Genomic DNA, 23,521 nt, shown 5'->3' on the forward strand with positions numbered 1-23,521 from the left:
TTTTTCTGTTTTCTGTGAAGCCGGTTTTTATTTTTTACTCTGTTCTTGTTGTTATTTCAGCAGAGTATATGGAGAGCGAAGCATCTCTGGAAGAGCCGCCTCAGTCTCCCGTCTGAACAACACTTTCACCAGTGTTACGCCGTCCCTGGATAGACACGATCTACCAGTGAATGATGAGCTCCAGAGAGTCAAAGACCGACACAAAACCAGCATGAAGAACAAGTATGAGAGATTATTTGAGGGTCTGAACCTCCAAGAGAATGAAACACTCCTGAACAGGATCTACACACAGCTCTACGTCATAGAGGGAGAGAGAGGAGTGAATGAAGAACATGAGGTTTTACAGATGGAGAAAACAGCCAGAACACAACACTCACAAGACACTCCAATCTACTGCAATGACATCTTTACAGCCTCACCTGAACCAGGACGTGAGGAGAAAGAGCAGATCAAGACTGTTCTTACTAAAGGCATCGCTGGAATCGGAAAAACCGTCTCTGTGCAGAAGTTCATTCTGGACTGGGCCGAGGGAAGAGCCAATCAGGATGTAGATTTCATGTTTGTGCTTCCATTTCGAGAGCTGAACTTGATCCGAGATCATCAGTACAGTCTTCACAAACTTCTGCTGGACTTTCATCCTGAACTTCAACATCTGGACTCAAAGATTTATGAGGAGTGTAAAGTTGTGTTCATCTTTGATGGTCTGGATGAAAGCAGAATCACACTGAGGTTTTCAGACGCTCAGGAAGTTTCTGGTGTGACTGAGACTTCATCAGTGGATGTGTTGATGTCAAAGCTCATGAAAGGAGAGATGCTTCCCTCGGCTCTCATCTGGATCACCTCCAGACCAGCAGCAGCCAATCAGATCCCCTCCAAATACATCAACCGTCTGACAGAGATTCAGGGATTCAATGAGCCTCAGAAGGAGGAATATTTCAGGAAGAGAATCAGTGACGAGCATCAAGCCAGCAGAATCATCTCACACATCAGAAGAGCAAGAAGCCTCCACATCATGTGCCACATACCCGTCTTCTGCTGGATCTCATCCATTGTGCTTCAAAAGCTCCTGGAAGAAGATCTGAGTGCAGAAATCCCTCAAACTCTAACTGAAATGTACATCCACTTCCTGCTGATTCAGATCAACATGAGGAATCAGAAGTATGAAGAGAGAGATCCAGAGAAACTCCTTCCGTCCAACAGAGAAGTGATTGTGAAACTTGCTGAAGTGGCTTTCAAACAGCTGATGAAGGGCAATGTGATGTTCTACGAGGAGGACCTGAGAGAGAGCGGCATAGACGTCACTGACACCGCAGTGTATTCCGGAATCTGCACTGAGATCTTTAAGGAGGAATCTGTGATTCATCAGAGGAAAGTCTACAGCTTCATTCATCTGAGCGTCCAGGAGTTTCTCGCTGCTTTCTATCTGTTTTACTCATATGTGATCAAGAACAAGGAACCACTGTATGAATTCAGGTTTTACAAATCTGATGAAGTCTCTCTTTATTGGTTACTAACATCAGCAGTTTGTAAAGCCCTTGAAAGTGAGAATGGACAGCTGGATCTGTTCCTGCGGTTCCTGCTGGGCGTCTCTCTGGAGTCCAATCAGAGACTCTTACAGGATCTACTGACACACACAGAGAACAGCACAAAGAACATCAGGAGAACCACACAGTACATTCAACACAAGATCAAAGATGAAAATTATTTCGATCATCTCTCTAAGAACAAAGATGAACATGAACTCTCAGCTGATCAATCCATCAATCTGTTCCTCTGTCTGCTGGAAGTGAAAGATCAGACTCTGTCCAGAGAGTTTCAGGAGTTTGTGAAATCAGACAAACACTCAGAGGTGGAACTCTCTCCATCTCACTGCTCAACAATCGCCTACATGCTTCAGATCTCAGAGGAGCCGCTGGATGAGCTGAACCCCATGAAATACAACACATCAGATGAGGGCAGAAGAAGACTGATACCAGCTGTGAGCAACTGCACAAAAGCTCTGTGAGTGTTAATTATTCACTAATGAAGAATCATGTTTAATAATGAATCTAGCACCATTTGCTAAATGAGAGGTTTTCTCCTAAATAACAAGCTTAGAGTCTTAAAGGACTCATGACGTGCCTTTTTATTATTTTAAAGTGGAAATGGAGTAGTCAGTCAAGTTAACATTATTTAAATTAGTAAATGAGTTTCCACTGTAATCAGTGCCGCCATCTTGCAGTTCTACAACCTGTGATGAAGAGTCCTTATGACTGTAGATAAGTCCCAGGTCGGTACAGTGTGGGGACGAGGGGGATTCAGCCTTCTGGCCCCCTATGGGAACTGCACTATTAAGTCGTTCCTACCTACTGACTAGCCGGCTATGGGGGAGAGATACACTGTGATAGTTGCCACACAGACCTTAAGCATGGATGGGGTGCCTGCTACATCCAGCAGCCTGCTACAACTCAGTAGCACATCCCTTTTCAGCTACAGTCACCAAGCTTTGCACATATATAGATCTGGCGGCTTCTCGTACCCCTTTTCCTCTGCGCCGTCAGGGTGAAGAGTGGGCGCTGGCTAAATAGGGGACGCACCATGACTTAAGTTCTTCATGAACTTCTGGAAAGAATGGGGCTGGCCTCTAGCAGGGGGCTCGCTGACAGTGCCCTGGCTGCAGGAACCACTCGTTGAGGCAGCTGTAGACGGGCTCTTCTTGGGCCGACCACTCAAAGCTGAGCTCCTAAATGGGTTTAATGAGGATGCGGATGAGTTTGGTGTCCAAACCAGCCTTACATCCCCTAGATCCTTAGGCAACAGGGGGCAGAGTCTTCCATGAGGTGCGACCACTTCTCTGCATCAGAAGCGGCCAATGACATTTTGTCATCAGCAAAATCCTCTTCAGAACCCCCAAAGGAGACCAGAACGCTCACAGTGCTGATGTGAGCCCCACAACTCAGCTGCTTCTGAAGAGGAAGAGAACGGGGGAGCATGGCTAGATCGCTATCTTAAAAGAAAGTGATCCGGGAGCGCAGAAAGGCAAGATTCGTGCTCTTGCATCAAGAGCCCCTTCTCTCAGGAGACCCAGGCAGGAGACGCACTAAGGGGTGCCTCACAACCGTGGTGTGACATTTATCTACAAACATTGCTGGAAATATGCTCTTTTGGAGCGAAATTTGCTCTAAAAGTCTTGCCGGATAGCCGCAGTGGAGAAGTGGCATTCTGAGACCGCTGTAAGAATCTTGATCAGCTGCAGGGGCTGTTCCACGGCGAGCAGAAAGGCTTCTTCATAGTCGTCTTCGGGATCAGCGAGGAGATCTTCTAAAGGAGAAAGATTCTGATTAAATAGCATTCAGTGCCCTGCCTGTTTTGGCGGGCTGAAATGCACAGACATCTAAAAATAAAATAACTACAAAAGACAAGAAATTGATCAAATGATAAAATAAACTTTTTTTTAAAGTAGGCCTACCATCAATATAATAGGCCTATAGAATGTCTGTCCAGAAATGGGATGTCTGATATGTGCAAGTTTTCGCAGAGTGATTGTTCTATGTCTAGCCATATATTGTCTGATTGAGTGGGGTGAGTCCATTTATATATGTATTGAAGTTGGTTTGCTAGTGAGTAATGGTAAAAATGCGGTGCTTCTAATCCTCCTAAGGATTTGGGTTTTTGTAAAGTGCTTAATTTTATCCGTGGTGGTTTATTTTTCCAGTAGAATCGGGTAATGATGGAGTCTAAAGATTTGAACCAATTGACAAAAGGGTGGGTTGGGATCATTGAGAATAAATAGTTTATTTTTGGAAGTACTGTAATTTTGATTATAGCTATTCTGCCCTGGATGGAAAGTGGTAAATTGTTCCAGCGGTGAAGGTCGTCTTCTAATGTTTTCAGTTGAGGAGTGAAGTTGAGTCCAGTCAGCTCTGACAGCCTGGAGGAAATCTTAACGCCTAAATAAGTGATGTGGCCTGTGCAGAGAGGAATGGGTGAAACCTGGGCTACCACATCCCATTTAGTTTGATGTAGTGGAAGAATTGAGGATTTATTCCAATTTATTGCATAATCTGATATTCAATTCAATTCAATTCAATTCAAATTTATTTGTATAGCGCTTTTCACAATACACATTGTTTCAAAGCAGCTTCACAGAAAGTGCATTTCATAAATGTACATTGAAAAATGTTAGAAAGAGAATGTTAAAGAAAAATGTTAGGATAAGTTAATCAATCATGTATTATTTTAGGCCATAACAACGCTGGCGTTGAGTCGTCTCTTCACAGGCGTCGAGTCGTCTCATCACAGGGGCATCTGAAGTCTCCATGAGAGGCTGGATACAAACTGGAGCTGACGAACTAGTTACCTCGGGACTAGTGTCCCGAGATAACAACAGAAAAGCAGATGGGAAATAATTAGCATAGCTGCTGTTCAGAATATTAATGCTGTTGGTGCGATTTAACTGTAGTATAAAACTTATTTATAATGTGAATGCTTGGCTAAAGAGATGCGTCTTAAATCTAGTTTTAAACTGGGACAGCGAGTCTGAACCTCGAACAATATCCGGAAGACTATTCCAGAGTTTAGGAGCTAAATGTGAAAATGCCCTCCCTCCTTTAGTGGACTTAGATATCCTAGGAATGACCAGAAGCCTTGAGTTTAGTGATCTTAAAGAGCGCGATGGATTGTAGGGCGATAAAAGATCCGTTAAATACACTGGAGCTAAACCATTTAGGGCTTTATAGGTCAGTAGCAATACTTTGTAATTGATACGGAACTTAATAGGTAACCAGTGTAGAGATGATAAAATTGGTGTTATATGATCATATTTTCTTGACCTTGTAAGAACTCTAGCAGCTGCGTTTTGGACTAACTGTAGTTTGTTTATTGATGATGCAGGACAACCAGCTAATAAAGCATTACAGTAATCTAGTCTCGAGGTCATGAATGCATGAACTAACTTTTCTGCATCAGAAATAGATAGCATGTTACGTAGCTTGGCAATGTTTCTAAGGTGGAAAAATGCCGTTCTTGTAACATGAAATATGACTTTCGAAAGACAAGTTGCGGTCTAATATAACACCCAGGTCTCTTACTGTAGTGGATAAAGCGACAGGACATCCTTCCAAGTTAAAGTTGTATTGTGAGAGGTTTTGTGGGCAGTTTTTTGGACCAATGAGTAATACCTCCGTTTTATCTGAATTTAATAGCAGAAAATTACACGTCATCCAGTATTTAATATCATCAACACACGCTGTCAGTTTAGATAATTTAGCGTTTTCATCTGGTCGTGATGAAATATATAATTGAGTGTCATCAGCATAACAGTGGAAATTAATTCCATGTTTTCTTATAATATTACCAAGTGGCAGCATATATATAGAGAATAGCAGAGGGCCTAGCACGGATCCTTGCGGCACCCCATAGTCTACTGATGTTATCTTTGATTTTTCCCCATTTAGACAGACAAAATGGTAGCGGTCTGATAAATACGATCTAAACCAGTTTAATGCCTGTCCCTGAACACCAGTGTAATTTTGAAGTCGATCTAATAGTATTTTATGATCTATAGTATCGAACGCAGCACTAAGATCGAGTAGAACTAGTATTGAGATACAGCCTTGGTCAGAAGCTAGAAGTAAATCATTTGTGATTTTAACAAGTGCGGTTTCTGTGCTGTGATGCGGCCTGAATCCTGATTGAAATTTTTCATAGATATCATTTTCTTGCAAGAAAGAGCACAATTGAGCGGACACAACTTTTTCTAGTATTTTCGACATGAATGGAAGATTTGATATTGGTCTGTAATTTGCTAGGTTATTATGATCTAATTGTGGCTTCTTAATGAGAGGCTTTATGACTGCCAACTTGAATATTCTTGGAACATGACGTAAAGATAAAGACGAGTTAATAATATTGAGAAGATGCTCTTCCACTACAGGTAATAACTCTTTCAGTAGTTTAGTGGGTATTGGATCTAATATACATGTTGTTGGTTTCGATGCAATGATAAGTTTATTTAGCTCTTCCTGTCCTATGGTTGTAAAGCGGTGTAGTAGTTCTTGAGGGGCGATAATTGCGGTTGAATCATAAGACATCATTAATGATTGTACATTTACAATTTTGTTTCTGATGCTTTCTATTTTGTCAGCGAAAAAGTTCATAAAATCATTACTACTAAACTGTAACGGAATATTTTGTTCAGGCGATGCTTGTTTATTTGTTAGTCTAGCCACAGTGTTAAATAAAAACCTTGGATTATTTTGGTTATTTTCTATTAGTTTGCGGAGATGCTCAGCTCTGGCTGCTTTTAGGGCCTTTTTATAACGTGACATACTTTCTTTCCATGCGATTCTAAAGACCTCTAAATTAGTTTGTTTCCATTTACGCTCTAAGTTACGAGTTTCTCTCTTGATAACATGTGTAGCACTGTTGTACCATGGTGCTTTAGTTTTCTCTCTAACCTTTTTTAATCTAATTGGTGCTACAATTTCTAATGTACTAGAGAAAATGGTGCTCATACTGCTAGTCATTTCCTCTAGTTCATCTGTTTGTTTGGGTTCACTTAGCAGCTGAGACAGATCAGGTAAGCTATTTGAGAATCTATTTATAGTGGTTGGAAGGATTGTTCTGCCTGGTCGATAACGTGGCGCAACATGACAGATTTCAGCAGTACGCAGTATACAAGTTACCATGTAATGGTCAGTGACATCATCACTTTGTGGTATAATATCTATATCGGTTGGGTTGGTTCCATGTGATATAATTAAATCTAGTGTGTGATTAAGACGATGAGTGGGACCAGTGACGTTTTGCTTGACCCCAAAGGAATTTAATAGATCTGTAAACGCAGCCCCTAACGCGTCATTTGTGTTATCTACGTGTATGTTAAAATCTCCAACAATTAATGCTTTATCGACGCTGACCAATAGATCTGAGAGAAAGTCTGCAAACTCTTTTAGGAAATCTGCATAGGGCCCTGGAGGTCTATATACAGTAGCCAAGGCTAGAGATAATACAGATTTCTTTCTTACATCTAATAGCGTTACATTTAACACTAGTACTTCAAATGAATTAAACCTGTGACCTGTTTTCTGGGTAACATTTAGAATATCTCTATAGATTGTTGCAACACCGCCGCCACGACCAATCAGACGGGGCTCATGCTTATAACAGTATCCTGGAGGAGTAGACTCATTAAGACCGAAATAATCATTTGGCTTAGGTTTCAGTAAGGCAAAGTACATCGAAACTATTATCTGTGACCATTTCATTTACAATAACCGCCTTAGGTGTGAGCGATCTAATGTTTAGAAGACCTAGTTTTAGAAATTGTTTTTGTTCACTAATATTGCGATTTTCTGGTTTAATCACAATAAGATTTTGCCTAGATCCTACAGTAGATTTAATGTTTGACCTCACTAAACGAGGAATAGACACAGTTTCTATATAATGTTCTATATTGGTACTTATGTCAATTAAGTTAGTACAAAATTGGTTTTGTTCACTAATATTGAGATTTTCTGGTTTAATCACAATTAGATTTTTCCTAGATCCTACAGTAGATTTAATGTTTGACCTCACTAAACGAGGAATAGACACAGTTTCTATATAATGTTCTACATTGGTACTTATGTCAATTAAGTTAGGACAGCAAATACTGTTATTTGGACTTTGACTTACTAGTCATATGATGGCGGTGTGCAGCGCTCTCGAGATATTGTGGAGTATAAATCAATGGTTTTAGTTATTTCTTGCAGAGATGATTGAGGATTTTGCAAAAAGAGTAAAATGTCATCAGCATATAAACTCATTTTATGATGTGTTTGGGGCGTGTGGATTCTTCTGATGAGTGGGTTCTGACGGATGGCTGCTGCTAAGGGTTCAATGAAGATGGTGAATAAAGAAGGAGAGAGTGGGCATCCTTGCCTAGTCCCCCTGTGCAGTGTGAAGCTTTGTGATGTTAGTCCATTGGTTGTGACTGTGGCAGAAGGTGCTGTGTATACAATTTTAATCCAATTAATAAACGACTCATCAAAGCCAAATTTTTGTAATGTGGTGAATAAAAAGTTCCAATTGACTCTGTCAAAAGCTTTTTCTGCATCTAAAGTGACTATAATGGTATTTTCCTGTTGTAGTGATGAATAATGGATTAAATTGTATAATCTCTCTGTACCACTGTACCACTCTTCTGACCTCATTTGACCTAATGCGAGTATCTACTACAGCTACTCACAAATCAGGTAACCATCTGGACCTTATTTACACGCGCTATTGCTCCACAAACAACACTTTAGTTACTCCACTGCACACCTCAGATCACTTTCTCATCACTCTTAACCTCATACTGACTCCTGACACAACACACACTCCCCCACAGATCACCTTTCGGCGTAATCTACGCTCGCTCTCTCCCTCCCGTCTATCCACTATGGTTTCATCCTCACTCCCTCCACCTGCTCAGTTCTCAGCACTAGACACTAACAGTGCTACTGACACTCTTTGCTCCACTCTAACATCCTGCTTAGACAACCTCTGTCCCCTTACATCCAGGCCAGCCCGCACCAACCCCTCCGCCCCCTGGCTGTCTGATGTTCTCCGCGAACATCGCTCTGGACTCCGGGGGGCAGAGAGGAAGTGGCGCATAACCCTGTATCAGTCTCTTTTTGCTTCATTCTCTACTAATGTCTCCACTGCCAAAAATACATACTACCACAACAAAATCAACAACTGCTCTGACTCTCGTGCACTTTACAAAACATTCTCTTCGCTCCTTTGTCCTCCTCCTCCCCCTCCTTCGTCAACTCTTACAGCTGATGACTTTGCATCATTTTTCACAAACAAAACCTCCTCCATCAGCAGTCAATTCTCCACACCACAAACTGACACACACATCTCAACAACCATCACACACACGCTCCCCTCCTTCTCTCTGCTCTCTGAAGCAGATGTCTCCAAACTCATCCTATCCAATCATCCCACTACCTGTCCGCTTGATCCTATCCCCACCCACCTCCTTCAGGCCATTTCTTCTTCTGTTACTCCTGCACTCACTCACATTGTCACCACCTCTCTTCGCACCGGGACCTTCCCCACAGCATTTAAGCAGGCTCGGGTAACCCCACTGCTTAAAAAACCCTCTCTAAACCCAGCACTTTTAGAAAACTACAGACCGGTATCCCTTCTACCTTTCACTGCAAAGACACTTGAGCGAGTGGTGTTTAACCAGCTGTCTACGTTTCTTGAACAGAACAACCTCCTAGACATCAACCAATCCGGCTTCAAAAGCGGGCACTCAACTGAGACTGCCCTGCTCTCGGTTACGGAGGCACTGAGACAGGCAAGAGCAGCTTCCAAATCCACAGTACTTATCTTACTGGATTTGTCTGCTGCTTTTGACACAGTTAACCACCAGATCCTCCTGTCAACTCTCATGAAGATGGGCATCTCAGGAACTGCTCTCCAGTGGTTCAAGTCTTACCTCTCAGGTAGGTCCTTCAGGGTGTCATGGAGAGGTGAAGTGTCTAAGTCACATCATCTAGCTACTGGAGTTCCCCAGGGCTCAGTGCTTGGACCACTTCTCTTCTCCATCTACATGTCATCACTGGGATCGGTCATTCAGAAACATGGCTTTTCCTATCACTGCTATGCCGACGACACTCAACTCTACTTCTCATTTCAACCAGATGATCCATCGGTTGGTGTTCGTATCGCTGCCTGCCTAACAGACATTTCTGCCTGGATGAAGGAACATCACCTTCAACTTAACCTTGCAAAGACTGAACTTCTTGTTGTCTCTGCCAACCCAGCACTTCACCACAATCTCTCCATTCAGCTAGGTTCATCAACCATAACTCCGTCCAGGACAGCCAGGAACCTTGGAGTTGTGATTGATGATCAGCTAAGATTCACTGACCACATTACTGCAACAACCCGATCCTGTAGATTTGCATTATACAACATTAGGAAGATTAGACCCTTCCTATCAGAGCATGCCACACAACTACTGGTCCAAGCTCTTGTTCTCTCCAGACTGGACTACTGTAATGCTCTTCTAGCGGGCCTTCCGGGATGCACTATCAAACCCTTGCAACTGATCCAGAATGCAGCGGCGAGGTTGGTCTTTAATGAGCCGAAGAGAGCGCACGTCACGCCTCTCTTCATCAGTCTGCACTGGTTGCCAATAGCTGCTCGCATCAAATTCAAGGCACTGGTGCTCGCCTTCAAAGCAACCACTGGCTCTGCACCAATATACCTAAACTCGCTCGTTCAGACTTACACACCCTCCAGGAACTTACGTTCTGCTTGTGAACGACGCCTTGTGGTGCCATACCAGAGAGGCATGAAATCGCTCTCACGGAGCTTTTCCTGGGCTGTTCCCACCTGGTGGAATGACCTGCCTATCTCAATTCATGCGGCCGAGTCTGTAACCATTTTCAAAAAACACCTAAAGACACATCTCTTCCAGCAGCACCTGACCAATCAAGAATAGCACTTATCATTCTATTCATTTTCTGTCTGTCTAATTTATAAAAAAAAAAAAAAAACTGTCCTGTGTGTTCTGAGCTAGATTAACTGAGACTTGCTACAGCACTTGCATACTGTTGCCGTTGACTGTTCTAGTTGCTTCTTTTGCTCTCATTTGTAAGTCGCTTTGGATAAAAGCGTCTGCTAAATGACTAAATGTAAATGTAAATAATCTGCGTGTGTTGTTGGATGCCTGCCTACCTTTAATAAAACCAGTCTTATCCGGGTGGATTATGAACAGGATAATTTTTTCAATTCTATATGCAAGAACTTTACTGATTATTTTGATGTCTATGTTGATGAGAGATATAGGACGGTAGTTTGACGGATAGGTTGGATCTTTATTAGGTTTAGGGATAAGTGAAATAGTGGCTGTGTTCATGTGCACTGGTAATCTTAAATTTTCTTTTATTTCTGTTATTGCTCTAATGAATAATGGAGATAAAATGGACCAGAAATGTTTATAGAATTCAGCAGGGAAGCCATCAGGACCTGGTGTTTTATTGTCAGGCATTCGTCTCAGGGCGAGTTCTTTTTCTATGATTGGTTTATCCAGTGCACTGATTTGTTCGGTGTTAAGTTTTGGGAGTTGAATATTATTGAAAAAATAATCAATATCAGCTTGTCTTGTGTTATTATCAGATTAATAAAGTTTGGCATAGTAGTTTTGAGTTGCAATTGTTACTTTTTCTCTGTTTCTTTTAATCTAATTGGCCAAATATTTACTGGATTTGTTGCTATGATGGTAGGTTTCTTGACAGAGTCTATGAATTAGAAATTGAGTTTTTTTATTTATTTATGATTTCGTTTTAGCAGGAATTTTTGTTTTCTTAATTCATTATATATTACTTCTGTTGGGTTATTTGCATGTAATATTTCAAGTTCTTTTATTTTATTTTCTAGTCTGATTTCTTCTTGTTTTTCTATTTTCTTTTTATAGACGGAGAATGAAATTATTTTACCTCGTAATACTGCTTTGCTTGTTTCCCAAAGTAATGAAGCTGATAACTTTGGTGAGTCGTTTATTTCTAGGAAGGATGTCCACTCTTTTTTAAGATAACTGTCAAACTCTGGGTCTTTGAGGAGTGATAAGTTAAAGCGCCATCTACTGATGTGTTTATGTAAATTAGTTGGATTCCATATGAATGTTACTGGAGCATGGTCACTGATGCTGATGGAGTGGATTTTGTGCTCAGAGATATTTGGTATAATTGAATTGCTAGTTAGGAAAAAGTCTATGCAGGAGTAGCTATGATGAACTGGCGAGTAAAATGTATATTCTCTATCAGTTGGATGCTGTAGCCTCCAACCATCACCAAGGCCAAAATCTCTCATGGACTGTATTATTGTGTCAGTGGATTGCCAGTGTCTTTTATTACTTGCGGATCTGTCAAGTGATGGGTCAATTACGGTGTTAAAATCGCCTCCTATAATTACCGGGCCGTTAGAAAAATTGGAAAGGGAAGAAAAAAAGGTGTGGAAAAAGGCAGGGTTATCTGAATTTGGGCCGTAGATGCTGGCAATTGTTACCGGGTTATTGTTAATTGTTATGTTTATGATAATAGAGCGTCCTTCTGGGTCTGAAATTATTGTATTATGAACAAATTACATTTTTTTGCTTATCAGGATACATACAAATTACTTTCTAAAATATACAAAATTATAACTAATTCAAATAAAACCATAACTTTACCAACAAACAAATGGGAAGAAGACCTTTCGATTGCTCCTGATACCGACTTCTGGACTCAAATTTGTAAAAATATTTATTTCATGACTAAAAACGCCAACCTTCAGTTCATACAGTATAAGACTCTTCATAGAACACACTACACTGGGGTAAGGATGGCTAAAATGGGATTCACATCAGAAATTTGCGCACACTGCTTACAAAACTGTCCGGACACATATATCCATGCCACATGGCACTGCCCACCCATCAAACACTTTTGGAAAGACGTCACTGAATCCCTATCCCGCCTCTTGGGTTGCCGCATCCCATTATCCCCCCTACTCTGTCTACTAGGTGATCTATCAACTCTCAATCAGGAAATAACAAACAAAAGGATGCTCCTTGTTGTCTTAGCCATCGCCAAGAAAACTATCTTCTTAAACTGGAAATCCTGAAACACTATTCACATAATGCATTGGAAAAAATTGCTCATAGACTACATCTCCCTAGAATATTTTTCACCTCATTACAACTGTATATCGGAACCACAAAACTCCAGATCAGACCTCATTCAACTATTACAAATCTGACACACTCATCCTGATTAATTATGTATTCATTTATAATTATACATATTTATACAAGGTTTTAGTAATATTGTGAGTATTTTCATTATTATAATTATTATTGACATTAATGTTATATATATTTTCAATATCATGGAAACATTTAGTGGTGATGAATGATGGCGATGTGATGACATTTTGCTTGATATAAGGACGGTAATGGTATAATATTTATCTTAAATGATTAAAAGATATTAATGAATAAATAAATAAATTAAGTGATGATGATGATGATGATGATGATGATGGTAATGACGATATAAATATATAAAATATAAAAATTTAACCAAATTAAATCAACACCTAACATATACCACACATGATTTTAATGCACTACACCCTTCTTTTAATGCACCACCTCTGCTTAGGCATACATACAAATAGTAACTGTACTGTGAATGAGAAGAGGAAAAAAAAAAAAAAGAGAAACTAGGAAAGGTGTGGTATGTGTTAGGTATGTGCATTTTTTTGTCATTGTTATTGTTGTTATTATTATTATTATTATTGTTACTACTGTAATTATTAATGACATTACTGTCGCCGTCCTCACAAATTGTTATCGTCGCCATCTTTAGCATTGCTGATGAGTGGGACCAGTGATGTTTTGCTTGACGCCAAAGGAATTTAATAGATCTGTAAACGCAGTCCCTAACGCATCATTTGTGTTATCTACGTGTATGTTAAAATCTCCAACAATTAATGCTTTATCGACGTTGACCAATAGATCTGAGAGAAAGTCTGCAAACTCTTTTAGGAAATCAGCATAGGGCCCTGGATGTCTATATACAGTAGCCAAGGCTATAGATAATACGGATTTCTTTCTTACATCTAATAGCGTAACATTTAGCACTAGTACTTCAAACAAATTAAACCTGTGACCTGTTTTCTGAGTCACATTAAGAATATCTCTATAGATTGTTGCAACACCGCCGCCACGACCTATCAGACGGGGCTCATGCTTATAACAGTATCCTGGTGGAGTAGACTCATTAAGACCGAAATAATCATTTGGCTTAAGCCAGGTTTCAGTAAGGCAAAGTACATCGAAACTATTATCTGTGACCATTTCATTTACAATAACCGCCTTAGGTGTGAGCGATCTAATGTTTAGAAGACCTAGTTTTAGAAATTGTTTTTGTTCACTAATATTGAGATTTTCTGGTTTAATCACAATTAGATTTTTGCTAGATCTTACAGTAGATTTAATGTTTGACCTCACTAAACGAAGAATAGACACAGTTTCTATATAATGTTCTACATTGGTACTTATGTCAATTAAGTGAGGACAAAATTGTTTTTGTTCACTAATATTGAGATTTTCTGGTTTAATCACAATTAGATTTTTCCTAGATCCTACAGTAGATTTAATGTTTGACCTCACTAAACGAGGAATAGACACAGTTTCTATATAATGTTCTACATTGGTACTTATGTCAATTAAGTTAGGACAGCAAAGACTGTGATTTGGACTTTGATTTACTAGTAATGATGATTAATCTATTTCATTTATTATTTATGCAGTTAAGAAAGGTGTTTGATAACTATTACATTTCTAACAGGGAAGGCCACAGGTAAAAATAACATTTATTATTTTGGGTTTATGTAAAGATTGTTTTAAGTTCACTTAAATTAAAAGTTGTTTTTTAAAGCCTAATAAATGTTGAAATTGGGAGCTTTCAGTTATACTGTAATGTAACGTCATTAATGTTTCATAGAGACATTAGTATCAGTGATACTGGCCTTCATTCATAAAAAGATGCCATTACAACACATATTTAAAATATACTGTCTTTAAATTGTTTCTACATTAATTTGGAGAGTAACAGAAATTATTACAATATGAAATATTAAAAACGTAAAATATTAAAAACTTGCTATTAATCGCGATTAATTACAGAAAATGTTTTGATTAATTAGTAAAAAAATTTAAACGATTCCCAGCACTAATATATATATATAGGGAACATTGTAACTTAATGAGAGTATGACACCCAGAAAATCCTCTCAGGATACCTGGAATTGGTGTTACAAGTACCCCACTTACATTGTTTTACCATTTTTGTAGCATAAACATCATCAAACCGATGAGAGCTTCGGATCTTCCCATGTTTCTCTATGGCGCTGAAACCTAAAGATGCCCGAGTTCCGGTCCCCGTGCAACTGATACTCAACTGTCATTGGCTCATCTGCATTCGAGGAGACTTATCGGTCAATTCCGGACTGATAAAAAATAGGCAAACAAAAACTGCAGGGACAGAATATGGAAACGACAGCCTTCCGTTTTCAATTTATGGAAAAAGTGTTGAAAGTACCTCTGCTGATCGAAAGACTAACACGTCTGACGTTGTACCTGGTCGCGTTAGTCGCGTTAGGAACTTTCAACACTTTTCCACGGAAGGCGATTGGCTGGAACTTTACTTTATAAAGTTTTAAATATGGATATTTTTCTTACACAAACGCATCGATTCACTTCAGAAGGCCTTTATTTACACCCCGGAGCCGCGTGTAGCACGTTATTCGACGGACAGGTGCATTTTTTATGGACTTCAAAAACAGAGCAACTAATACTGCTATTATAATGCTTGGATTAGCCAGAACATTTTTAATATTCAAAATCAACATTTTGAGTTGAGTGAGATTCAACTGCTGTATTCATTTTGTTCTATGTTGCCACATTTGGGGTTTTCACATCAGGTTGGGTAGCGCCACCTGGCGGTGAACTACAGAACAGCAGCATATACCAAAATGAGCAAAATCATGATATGGTACCGTTTTAAATAAAATGTATACCGGTATTTTCCCAGTACCGGTATACTGCGCATCCCTAGTATGCTGTTCATATTGTAGTATGTATGTGGTGCAGGGGCAGCACAAACTTATTGAGCTTTCACATAATGTCAGGTTCACACCAGTGTTCATTTCATTAATGAAATTTATGAAGGAATTTTTTTTTCCATGACTTTGACAAGACAATGGCAAGACGACACCAACGTCATTAATCGATAACTGTGACTATATCAACATGCAATGTCATTGAAAAAAAAGTCGCAAAAAGACGAGACTGAAATGTGATTAAAAAAATATAAACTTGACCAAAATCACGCTTTATTTTTTAGTCAAATAAGGAGTATACAAACATTACAGAGTTTTTATGAGCTTTCATGCTTACAGTTGCCAGATTTCAAGAATTTAAATCTGCCAACCAGAGCTGTTCTGTTAAAAGAACACCTTTTCTACCCAGTGTTTCACTTAATTTTGGCAATATGGCAACCATGTGCACGCACTCTCTCTACACTGCGGAAGAATCATGGATGATCTGAAAACACAGAAAAACAAGTAAGCTGGAGTTCAGCAATCTTCATTTGAGATTTTTTGCTTTAATGAAAGTCATTCAGTCGGTCTAGAATTGCACAATTGCACAATTGCTACTGCTAAGAGTGCAATGTCAATACAGCCTGTACCCTGATTCAAATTTCTGGTCTCTCAGCCATCTCTCTTTCTACAGTCTTTCTTCAAATCTCACTCTTGTTCACTCTCTGTCCTCCCTCATCAAGAATTGATAAGCCCCCTACTGCTGATTCGCTACAAGTGCTAGTGCGATCCACTTTCAACAGTTTTTTCTCAGAAATCGCTTACTGCACCTTTAATGAATATGAATGATACAATTATCAGAATATCTCTCATGCTCACAAGTTCATCTTATTGTGATTCATGCAGAAATGTTAAAAACTATTTTGTTCAGACATCTGGCGACTTCCTTTACATCTCTTTATTATTATTTCATTATTGTTTTAACTTTGGTATTTAATATCTTCTAGACTTTCTGGCTGTAATGTTACTGGCCAATGTTGCAAGAGTTTGTCATCAGCTCTTCAATCCTCAAACTGTGTCCTGAGAGAGCTGGACCTGAGTAACAATGACCTGCAGGATTCAGGAGTGGAGCTACTCTCTGATGGCCTGAAGAGTCCAAACTGTCAGCTGCAAATACTGAGGTATTTAAGAACATATAAAATATCATTTACAGTCAGATGGTCATAATGTTGATCTGTGTTTGTAGTTGATTTGACTGTTTATGTGTGTCTTCTGCTCTCTTTCAGTCTTACTCACTGTGATCTTACTGTTCATTGCTGTGAGAGTTTGTCATCAGCTCTTCAATCCTTAAACTGTGTCCTGAGAGAGCTGGACCTGAGTAACAATGACCTGCAGGATTCAGGAGTAAAGCTGCTCTCTGATGGGCTGAAGAGTCCAAACTGTCATCTGCAGATACTGAGGTAATTTAGGGAGATTTGAACTGGTCTGTCTGTGTTGAAAATAAAAGAATATAAATACAGAGCGAACATTCACTTTCAAGATAAAGCTCATTACTAAAACCAAATTCGACTTGTGATTCTTATTAAGTGGGGATCATTTTTTAGGATTCTTTACCTAACTTAAGTCTCTGAGATCCTAACACCTTGCACTTCTGGAGACTCCAGGTAGGTTGCAGTTCTGGAAAACGGTGGCGCTGGAGCCTAAAGGGTTCCTGATGGTTTCACACTTAATTCTTCACCTTAATTCTCAATTCTTTTGCAGTTAACGTGTCTTTTCTTCACCACCTGTTTTTGTCTGACCCTGCTGACCCAATGATAATTTCACTGTCCAATGTTCATACCTTAACTGCAATTTCTAGTATTGCATTAGTATTGTATCTTTCTCATGGGCATTTAATAATTTTTGACTTTCAGTCTGAGTTAAATCTCTTAGTTTGGCTCATTTTATCTGTAAAAGAAAACGTGCCTAATAATTCTGCACACCTGAATAAGGCGTTTTTCATTTCCAGCCTTCATGAACAATTATATATATGACTTCTAAATGATTACATACAAAATTAATAGTAGTTATGATGAATGTGGTGTGGAATTGGTAAAATGAACCTTGATAATAGTTAAAGGGTTAGTTCACCCAAAAATGAAAATTCTGTCATTAATTACTTAGCATCATGTCGTTCGACACCCGTAAGACCTCCGTTCATCTTCGGAACACAAATTAAGATATTTTAGTTGAAATCTGATGGCTCTGAAAGGCCTCCATTGGCACAATGGCACGGTTCACTTTAAAGACCTTTAAAAGGTACTAAAGACGTCGTTACAAAGTCCATCTCACTACAGTGGTTCTAAAATAACTTTATGAATCGGCGAGAATAGTTTTTGTGCGCAAAAAACCCCTAAATAACGACTTATATAGTGATGACGATTTCAAAACACGGCCTCATGAAGCTTCGAAGCGTTATGAATCAGTGAGTCGAATCATGATTCGGATCGCGTGTCAAACCGCCAAACTGCTGAAATTTGGCGATCCAAACTGCTGATTCGGATGCCAATGGAGGCCTTTCAGAGCCATCAGATTTCAACTAAAATATCTTAATTTGTGTTCCGAAGATGAACGGAGGTCTTACGGGTGTCGAACGACATGAGGGTAAGTAATTAATGACAGAATTTTCATTTTTGGGTGAACTAACCCTTTAAGATTAATGTGGTTTGGAATTGGTAAAATGTACCTTGAAAAAAAATATGATCAGAAAATCAACATGCCTAATAATTCTGCACGCACTATACCCTAGACCTGGCTATGTTTGTTTTGGTTCACCTAAGGACTTTAAGCAGACATTAAGCAATTGGATAGACGAGGCCATCTCTCTTGCCTACAAGGTCTCTGGTCTGCCCTCACCTTTGGCCATCAGAGCTCATTCATTCAACTAGAAGTATGGCAGCCTATAAAGCGTTTCTGTCAGGGGTGTCCCTTCAAGATGTGTGTGATGCGACGGACTGGTCCTCTCCGCTCACATTCATAAGATTTTACAATTTGGACTCTCTGCTCCAGGTTCACAGGTGCTCTTGTCTTAGGTGTGCTCACAGTATTCACACACATCTGCATTTGTAAGCACAGCAGTTTGGGTATTATTCTCAAAGCATCAATACTTAGATGCAGCATGAGTTCCCTCAAAAGGGAACGTCTTGGGTTACGACTGTAATAGTGTTAATTTTGTCACCTATTTTTAATTTAATCTTAGTCTTGTGCCAAATGTCCTTGTTAGTTTTAGTCATATTTAGTCATTCACATATCTTTTTTTGTTAGTCAAGTTTTAGTCGAATAAAAGTCTCGTCATTTTTGTCTAGTTTTAGTCAAAAGACAACTCAAGGTATCTTAGTCAAGGTTTAGTTAAAATATTTTAGTTTTTTTTAACTAACAAATTATTTCTGATAACCATTTCAGTCAAATAAAGTTATACATGGTATTGCACACACCATTATTGATGATATTTGGAGCAATATTACATGTAACTGTTAAACTTGATTTCCTTACATATAAATGAGCTTTCATGCCTAATTACATTTATTTTCATTATGATGTGAAGGCCCACACACGCATGTGGCAAAATATATAAAAATAAGTTACATACAATATATATAACCGGCATAATGTATGTGCCACAACACCGTAGCTAACTGGTTGATTTACAGCGTATATGCCTAAAATCAGAATTAGCTTATGAGACGTTAATTTAAGCTAACTTATCTAGACTTACCGATATTTTTTGTCCGCAGTGCTTCCCGTCAGTTATAATAACACATTATGACTTTTTGTCAATGTCATTGTACGTTACAGAGCTTGCGCTGTGCAGACATGTCATCTATAGATGTGACATGTCATCATTCAATAGACCGAGCCGCGCGGCCAACTCGTCATACTTGAGCAACAGCGCGAACTCATTCGGAATATTTTGAAGTTGTAACAGCTGAATATTCTCTCATGATGAAAAAGTAGAGACCATTGTAGACGAAAATGAAGAGAGATTTTTTTATGCAAAACATTTTAGTCTCGTCTTTTTTTGTCAACAATAATGCATGTTAATTTAGTCTTAGTCAGCGTTTTTGGACATCTCGTCTTAGTCGTGGAAAAAAAGATTGTTGACAAACATATTTAGTCTCGTCTGACGAAATTAACACTAGACTATAACCCTGGTTATCTTACTGGTTAAGTTAATTGTATTTGAATTATAACCAGTGCTGTTTTTGCCAGCCACACTCAATTATTATTGCGGGATATTCACACTAGTGAGTGATAGTTTAGCTTTTGAGCTGAGCCATTGACAGGCTGTTGCTTTGATTGTTTGGGCGAATTACAAAGGTGGACAGAACATATTTAAGCTCAGGTCAGTCAGTTAGTTGCTTGGAGAAGCGCGCAGAGAGTGAAGGAGCGCATTGAAGCTGTGTGTAAGTGTTTTTTCTAATTACTCAGTTTGCTGGATTTGCTCAGCATATTACACGCTATCAAGTGGATACATTTAGATTCTGTAGTTATTTTTCGATTTATAATTTTACTGGTTAAGATAATTGTATTTGAATTATAACCAGTGCTGTTTTTGCCGGCCGCACTCAATTATTATTGCGGGATATTCGCACTAGTGAGTGATAGTTTCGCTTTTGAGCTGAGCCATTGATAGGCTGTTACCTTGATTGTTTGGGCGAATTACAAAAGCGTCCTCACCTGTTCTGAATGTAGTGATTAGCATCTATTTAATCCGCTCGTTAACGCTGGTGCGCAAGCGTCAACGGGAGCGTTCAGCCTCATCGTGTGAAGACCGAAGAGTGTAAAGACCATTCGAATCTACTCTGCGCGACTCCACTCGAGCAACCGACAAGGCACTTAATAGCTTTCCTTCTACTTTGTCCACTTTGTGTTTTCATCTGTTTATTTCTCTAACCCGTATTCACTATGTGCTTCCAAATCGCTACTATTACCACATACACCCGTAAATCACGCTCAGTACATTCTAGGCGCCGTAATCCTAATAATCTGCAAAGTGTACCTATTTCCTCTGCTACATTAATGTCCATTCCAATTGGTCTGTGGAATTGCCAGTCTGCTGTAAACAAAGCAGACTTTATTGCATCTATTTCCACTCATTCACATCTCAGTCTCATGGCTCTAACTGAAACCTGGATCAAACCAGAAGACACTGCCACTCCTGCGGCTCTCTCAAATAATTTCACTTTTTCACACACCCCACGCCCGATTGGGAGGGGTGGAGGTACTGGTTTGCTCATCTCAAATGATTGGAAATTTGAGCCCATTCCTTCTCTATCTGGCAACTGCTCATTCGAATCACACTCAATCACTATCACTCACCCGGCTAAAATCCATGTTGTAGTTATTTATCGCCCTCCAGGTCAACTGGGTAACTTCTTGGATGAATTGGATATTTTACTCTCTCACTTCCCTGAGGATGGCACTCCTCTGGTACTGCTTGGTGACTTCAACATCCACCTTGATAAACCCCAGGCTGCTGACTTCACCACTCTTCTGACCTCATTTGACCTTAAGCGAGTATCTACTACAGCTACTCACAAATCAGATAACCATCTGGACCTGATCTACACACGCTTTTGCTCCACAGACAACACTTTAGTTACTCCACTGCACACCTCAGATCACTTTCTCATCACTCTTAACCTCATACTGACTTCGGACACAACACACACTCCTCCGCAGATCACCTTTTGGCGTAATCTACGCTCGCTCTCTCCCTCTCGTCTATCCACTATGGTGTCATCCTCACTCCCTCCACCTGCTCAGTTCTCAGCACTAGACACTAACAGTGCTACTGACACTATTTGCTCCACTATAACATCTTGCTTAGACAACCTCTGTCTCCTTTCATCCAGGCCAGCCCACACCACCCCCTCTGCCCCCTGGCTGTCTGATGTTCTCCGTGACCATCGCTCTGGACTCCAGGCAGCAGAGAGGAAGTGGCGCAAAACTAAAAACGCTACTGACCTAACCCTGTATCAGTCTCTTCTCGCTTCTTTCTCTACTAATGTCTCCACTGCTAAAACTACATACTACCAAAACAAAATCAACAACTGCTCCGACTCTCGTGCACTTTTCAAAACATTCTCTTCGCTCCTTTGTCCTCCTCCCCCCCCTCCTTCGTCAACTCTTACAGCTGATGACTTTGCATAATTTTTCACAAACAAAACCTCTTCCATCAGCAGCCAATTCTCCACACCACAAACCAACACACACATCTCAACAACCATCACACACACGCTCACCTCCTTCTCTCTGCTCTCCGAAGCAGATGTCTCCAAACTCATCCTTTCCAATCATCCCACTACATGTCCGCTTGATCCTGTCCCCACTCACCTCCTTCAGGCCATTTCTTCTTCTGTTACTCCTGCACTCACTCACATTGTCAACACCTCTCTTCACACCGGGACTTTCCCCACAGCATTTAAGCTGGCTTGGGTAACCCCACTGCTTAAGAAACCCTCTCTAAACCCAGCACTTTTAGAAAACTACAGACCGGTATCCCTTCTGCCTTTCATTGCAAAGACACTTGAGCGGGTTGTGTTTAATCAGCTCTCTACGTTTCTTGAACAGAACCACCTCCTGGACATCAACCAATCCGGTTTCAAAAGCGCCCACTCAACTGAGACTGCCCTGCTCTCGGTTACGGAGGCACTGAGACAGGCAAGAGCAGCTTCCAAATCCACAGTACTTATCTTACTGGATTTGTCTGCTGCTTTTGAGGTAGTTAATCACTAGGGGCCTCATTTATAAAACTTTGCGTAGGATTTGCGTCAGAAGTGGCGTAGGGATGAAACATAGGACGTGCTTACGCACAGAAATATTCGGATTTATAAAACCATGCGCACGCACATCCTACGCAGTTTTCTCTTAATAAATCACAATCAATTCTAAATGTAGCTTCATGTCACGCCCATAGTTGCCCATAAATAGTCTGTGAAACGCCCACAAGTTTATATTCATCGATTGCGAAATCATGGCAAATACAGAGAGGAAATCAAAAAAACGTAACTTCACTCAATGTGAAGCAGAAATTATCGTTGGCGAGGTGGAAAAGAGGAGAAATTTTTTTTTTGGAGGGCACAGTGTGGGCATTTCTAATGCCAAAAAGGCACTTGAATGGCAAAAGGTTGCAGACGGCGTAAATGCTGTAGCCTCACAACCTCGGACCGTGGCCGAAAAAATAAATAAATGGTCGGACATCAAAGTCGAGGCAAAAAAGCGTCTAGCGCTCCATCGCCAGAGTGTGTCTGCCACGGGTGGGGGAGAGGGGACACCGGAGCGACCCCTCTTGATGAGAGACTGGCGGCAATTATTGGGGAATCCCTATGAATCCCTATCCCTATTATCTACGTGGAAATGGGAAATAGTTCAGTGCAAATGTAATTTCTTGCAGCTTTCTGAATGGTTGAGACATACGTCATATGTTATTTAATCGAAAATAAAACAAACTAAAGGCATTTGCATGAATACCATGATTCCGTAGCTGATGAAGAAATTTTTACTATGAAAACAACTTTCCCCAGTGGACAATTAATACATCTATCTATCTATTTATTTATATATCTCCCTAATTATCTATCTATCTATCTATCTATCTATCTATCTATCTATCTATCTATCTATCTATCTATCTATCTATCTATCTATCTATCTATCTATCTATCTAATTGCATTTATATCTGCTCCGCCAGACGGACACATTGACGAGAATATCAGTTTTGTACATTATTTCGTTCTGTTTACCATATTATTTATGAGGATGAATTGTGTTGGAGTAACAGCTTAGGACCCAGGAGTCAGGAGTCAGATTAATTAAAGAAAATTTTACTGAAGAATAGTTTGCAGTTTCATCAGCAGAAGCCAGCTCAAG

The 23,521-nt window shown here is 39.9% G+C and overlaps 1 protein-coding gene across 2 annotated transcripts in view; it reads left to right on the forward strand.

Moving 5' to 3' along the window:
* The window catches only part of LOC307135122 (uncharacterized protein), a 43,602-nt gene that overhangs the window by 14,603 nt on the left and 5,478 nt on the right, over positions 1–23,521 (forward strand). For both annotated transcript variants that reach the window (XM_079831316.1, XM_079831317.1), the window contains 3 exons: positions 61–2,001; positions 16,617–16,790; positions 16,896–17,069. In XM_079831316.1, the coding sequence (XP_079687442.1) occupies positions 61–2,001; positions 16,617–16,790; positions 16,896–17,069 (2,289 nt within the window). The remainder of the gene's footprint in view (positions 1–60; positions 2,002–16,616; positions 16,791–16,895; positions 17,070–23,521) is intronic.

Source organism: Gobio gobio, assembly GCF_949357685.1.
Source record: "Gobio gobio genome assembly, chromosome: 12".
Taxonomy (NCBI): Eukaryota; Metazoa; Chordata; class Actinopteri; order Cypriniformes; family Gobionidae; genus Gobio; species Gobio gobio.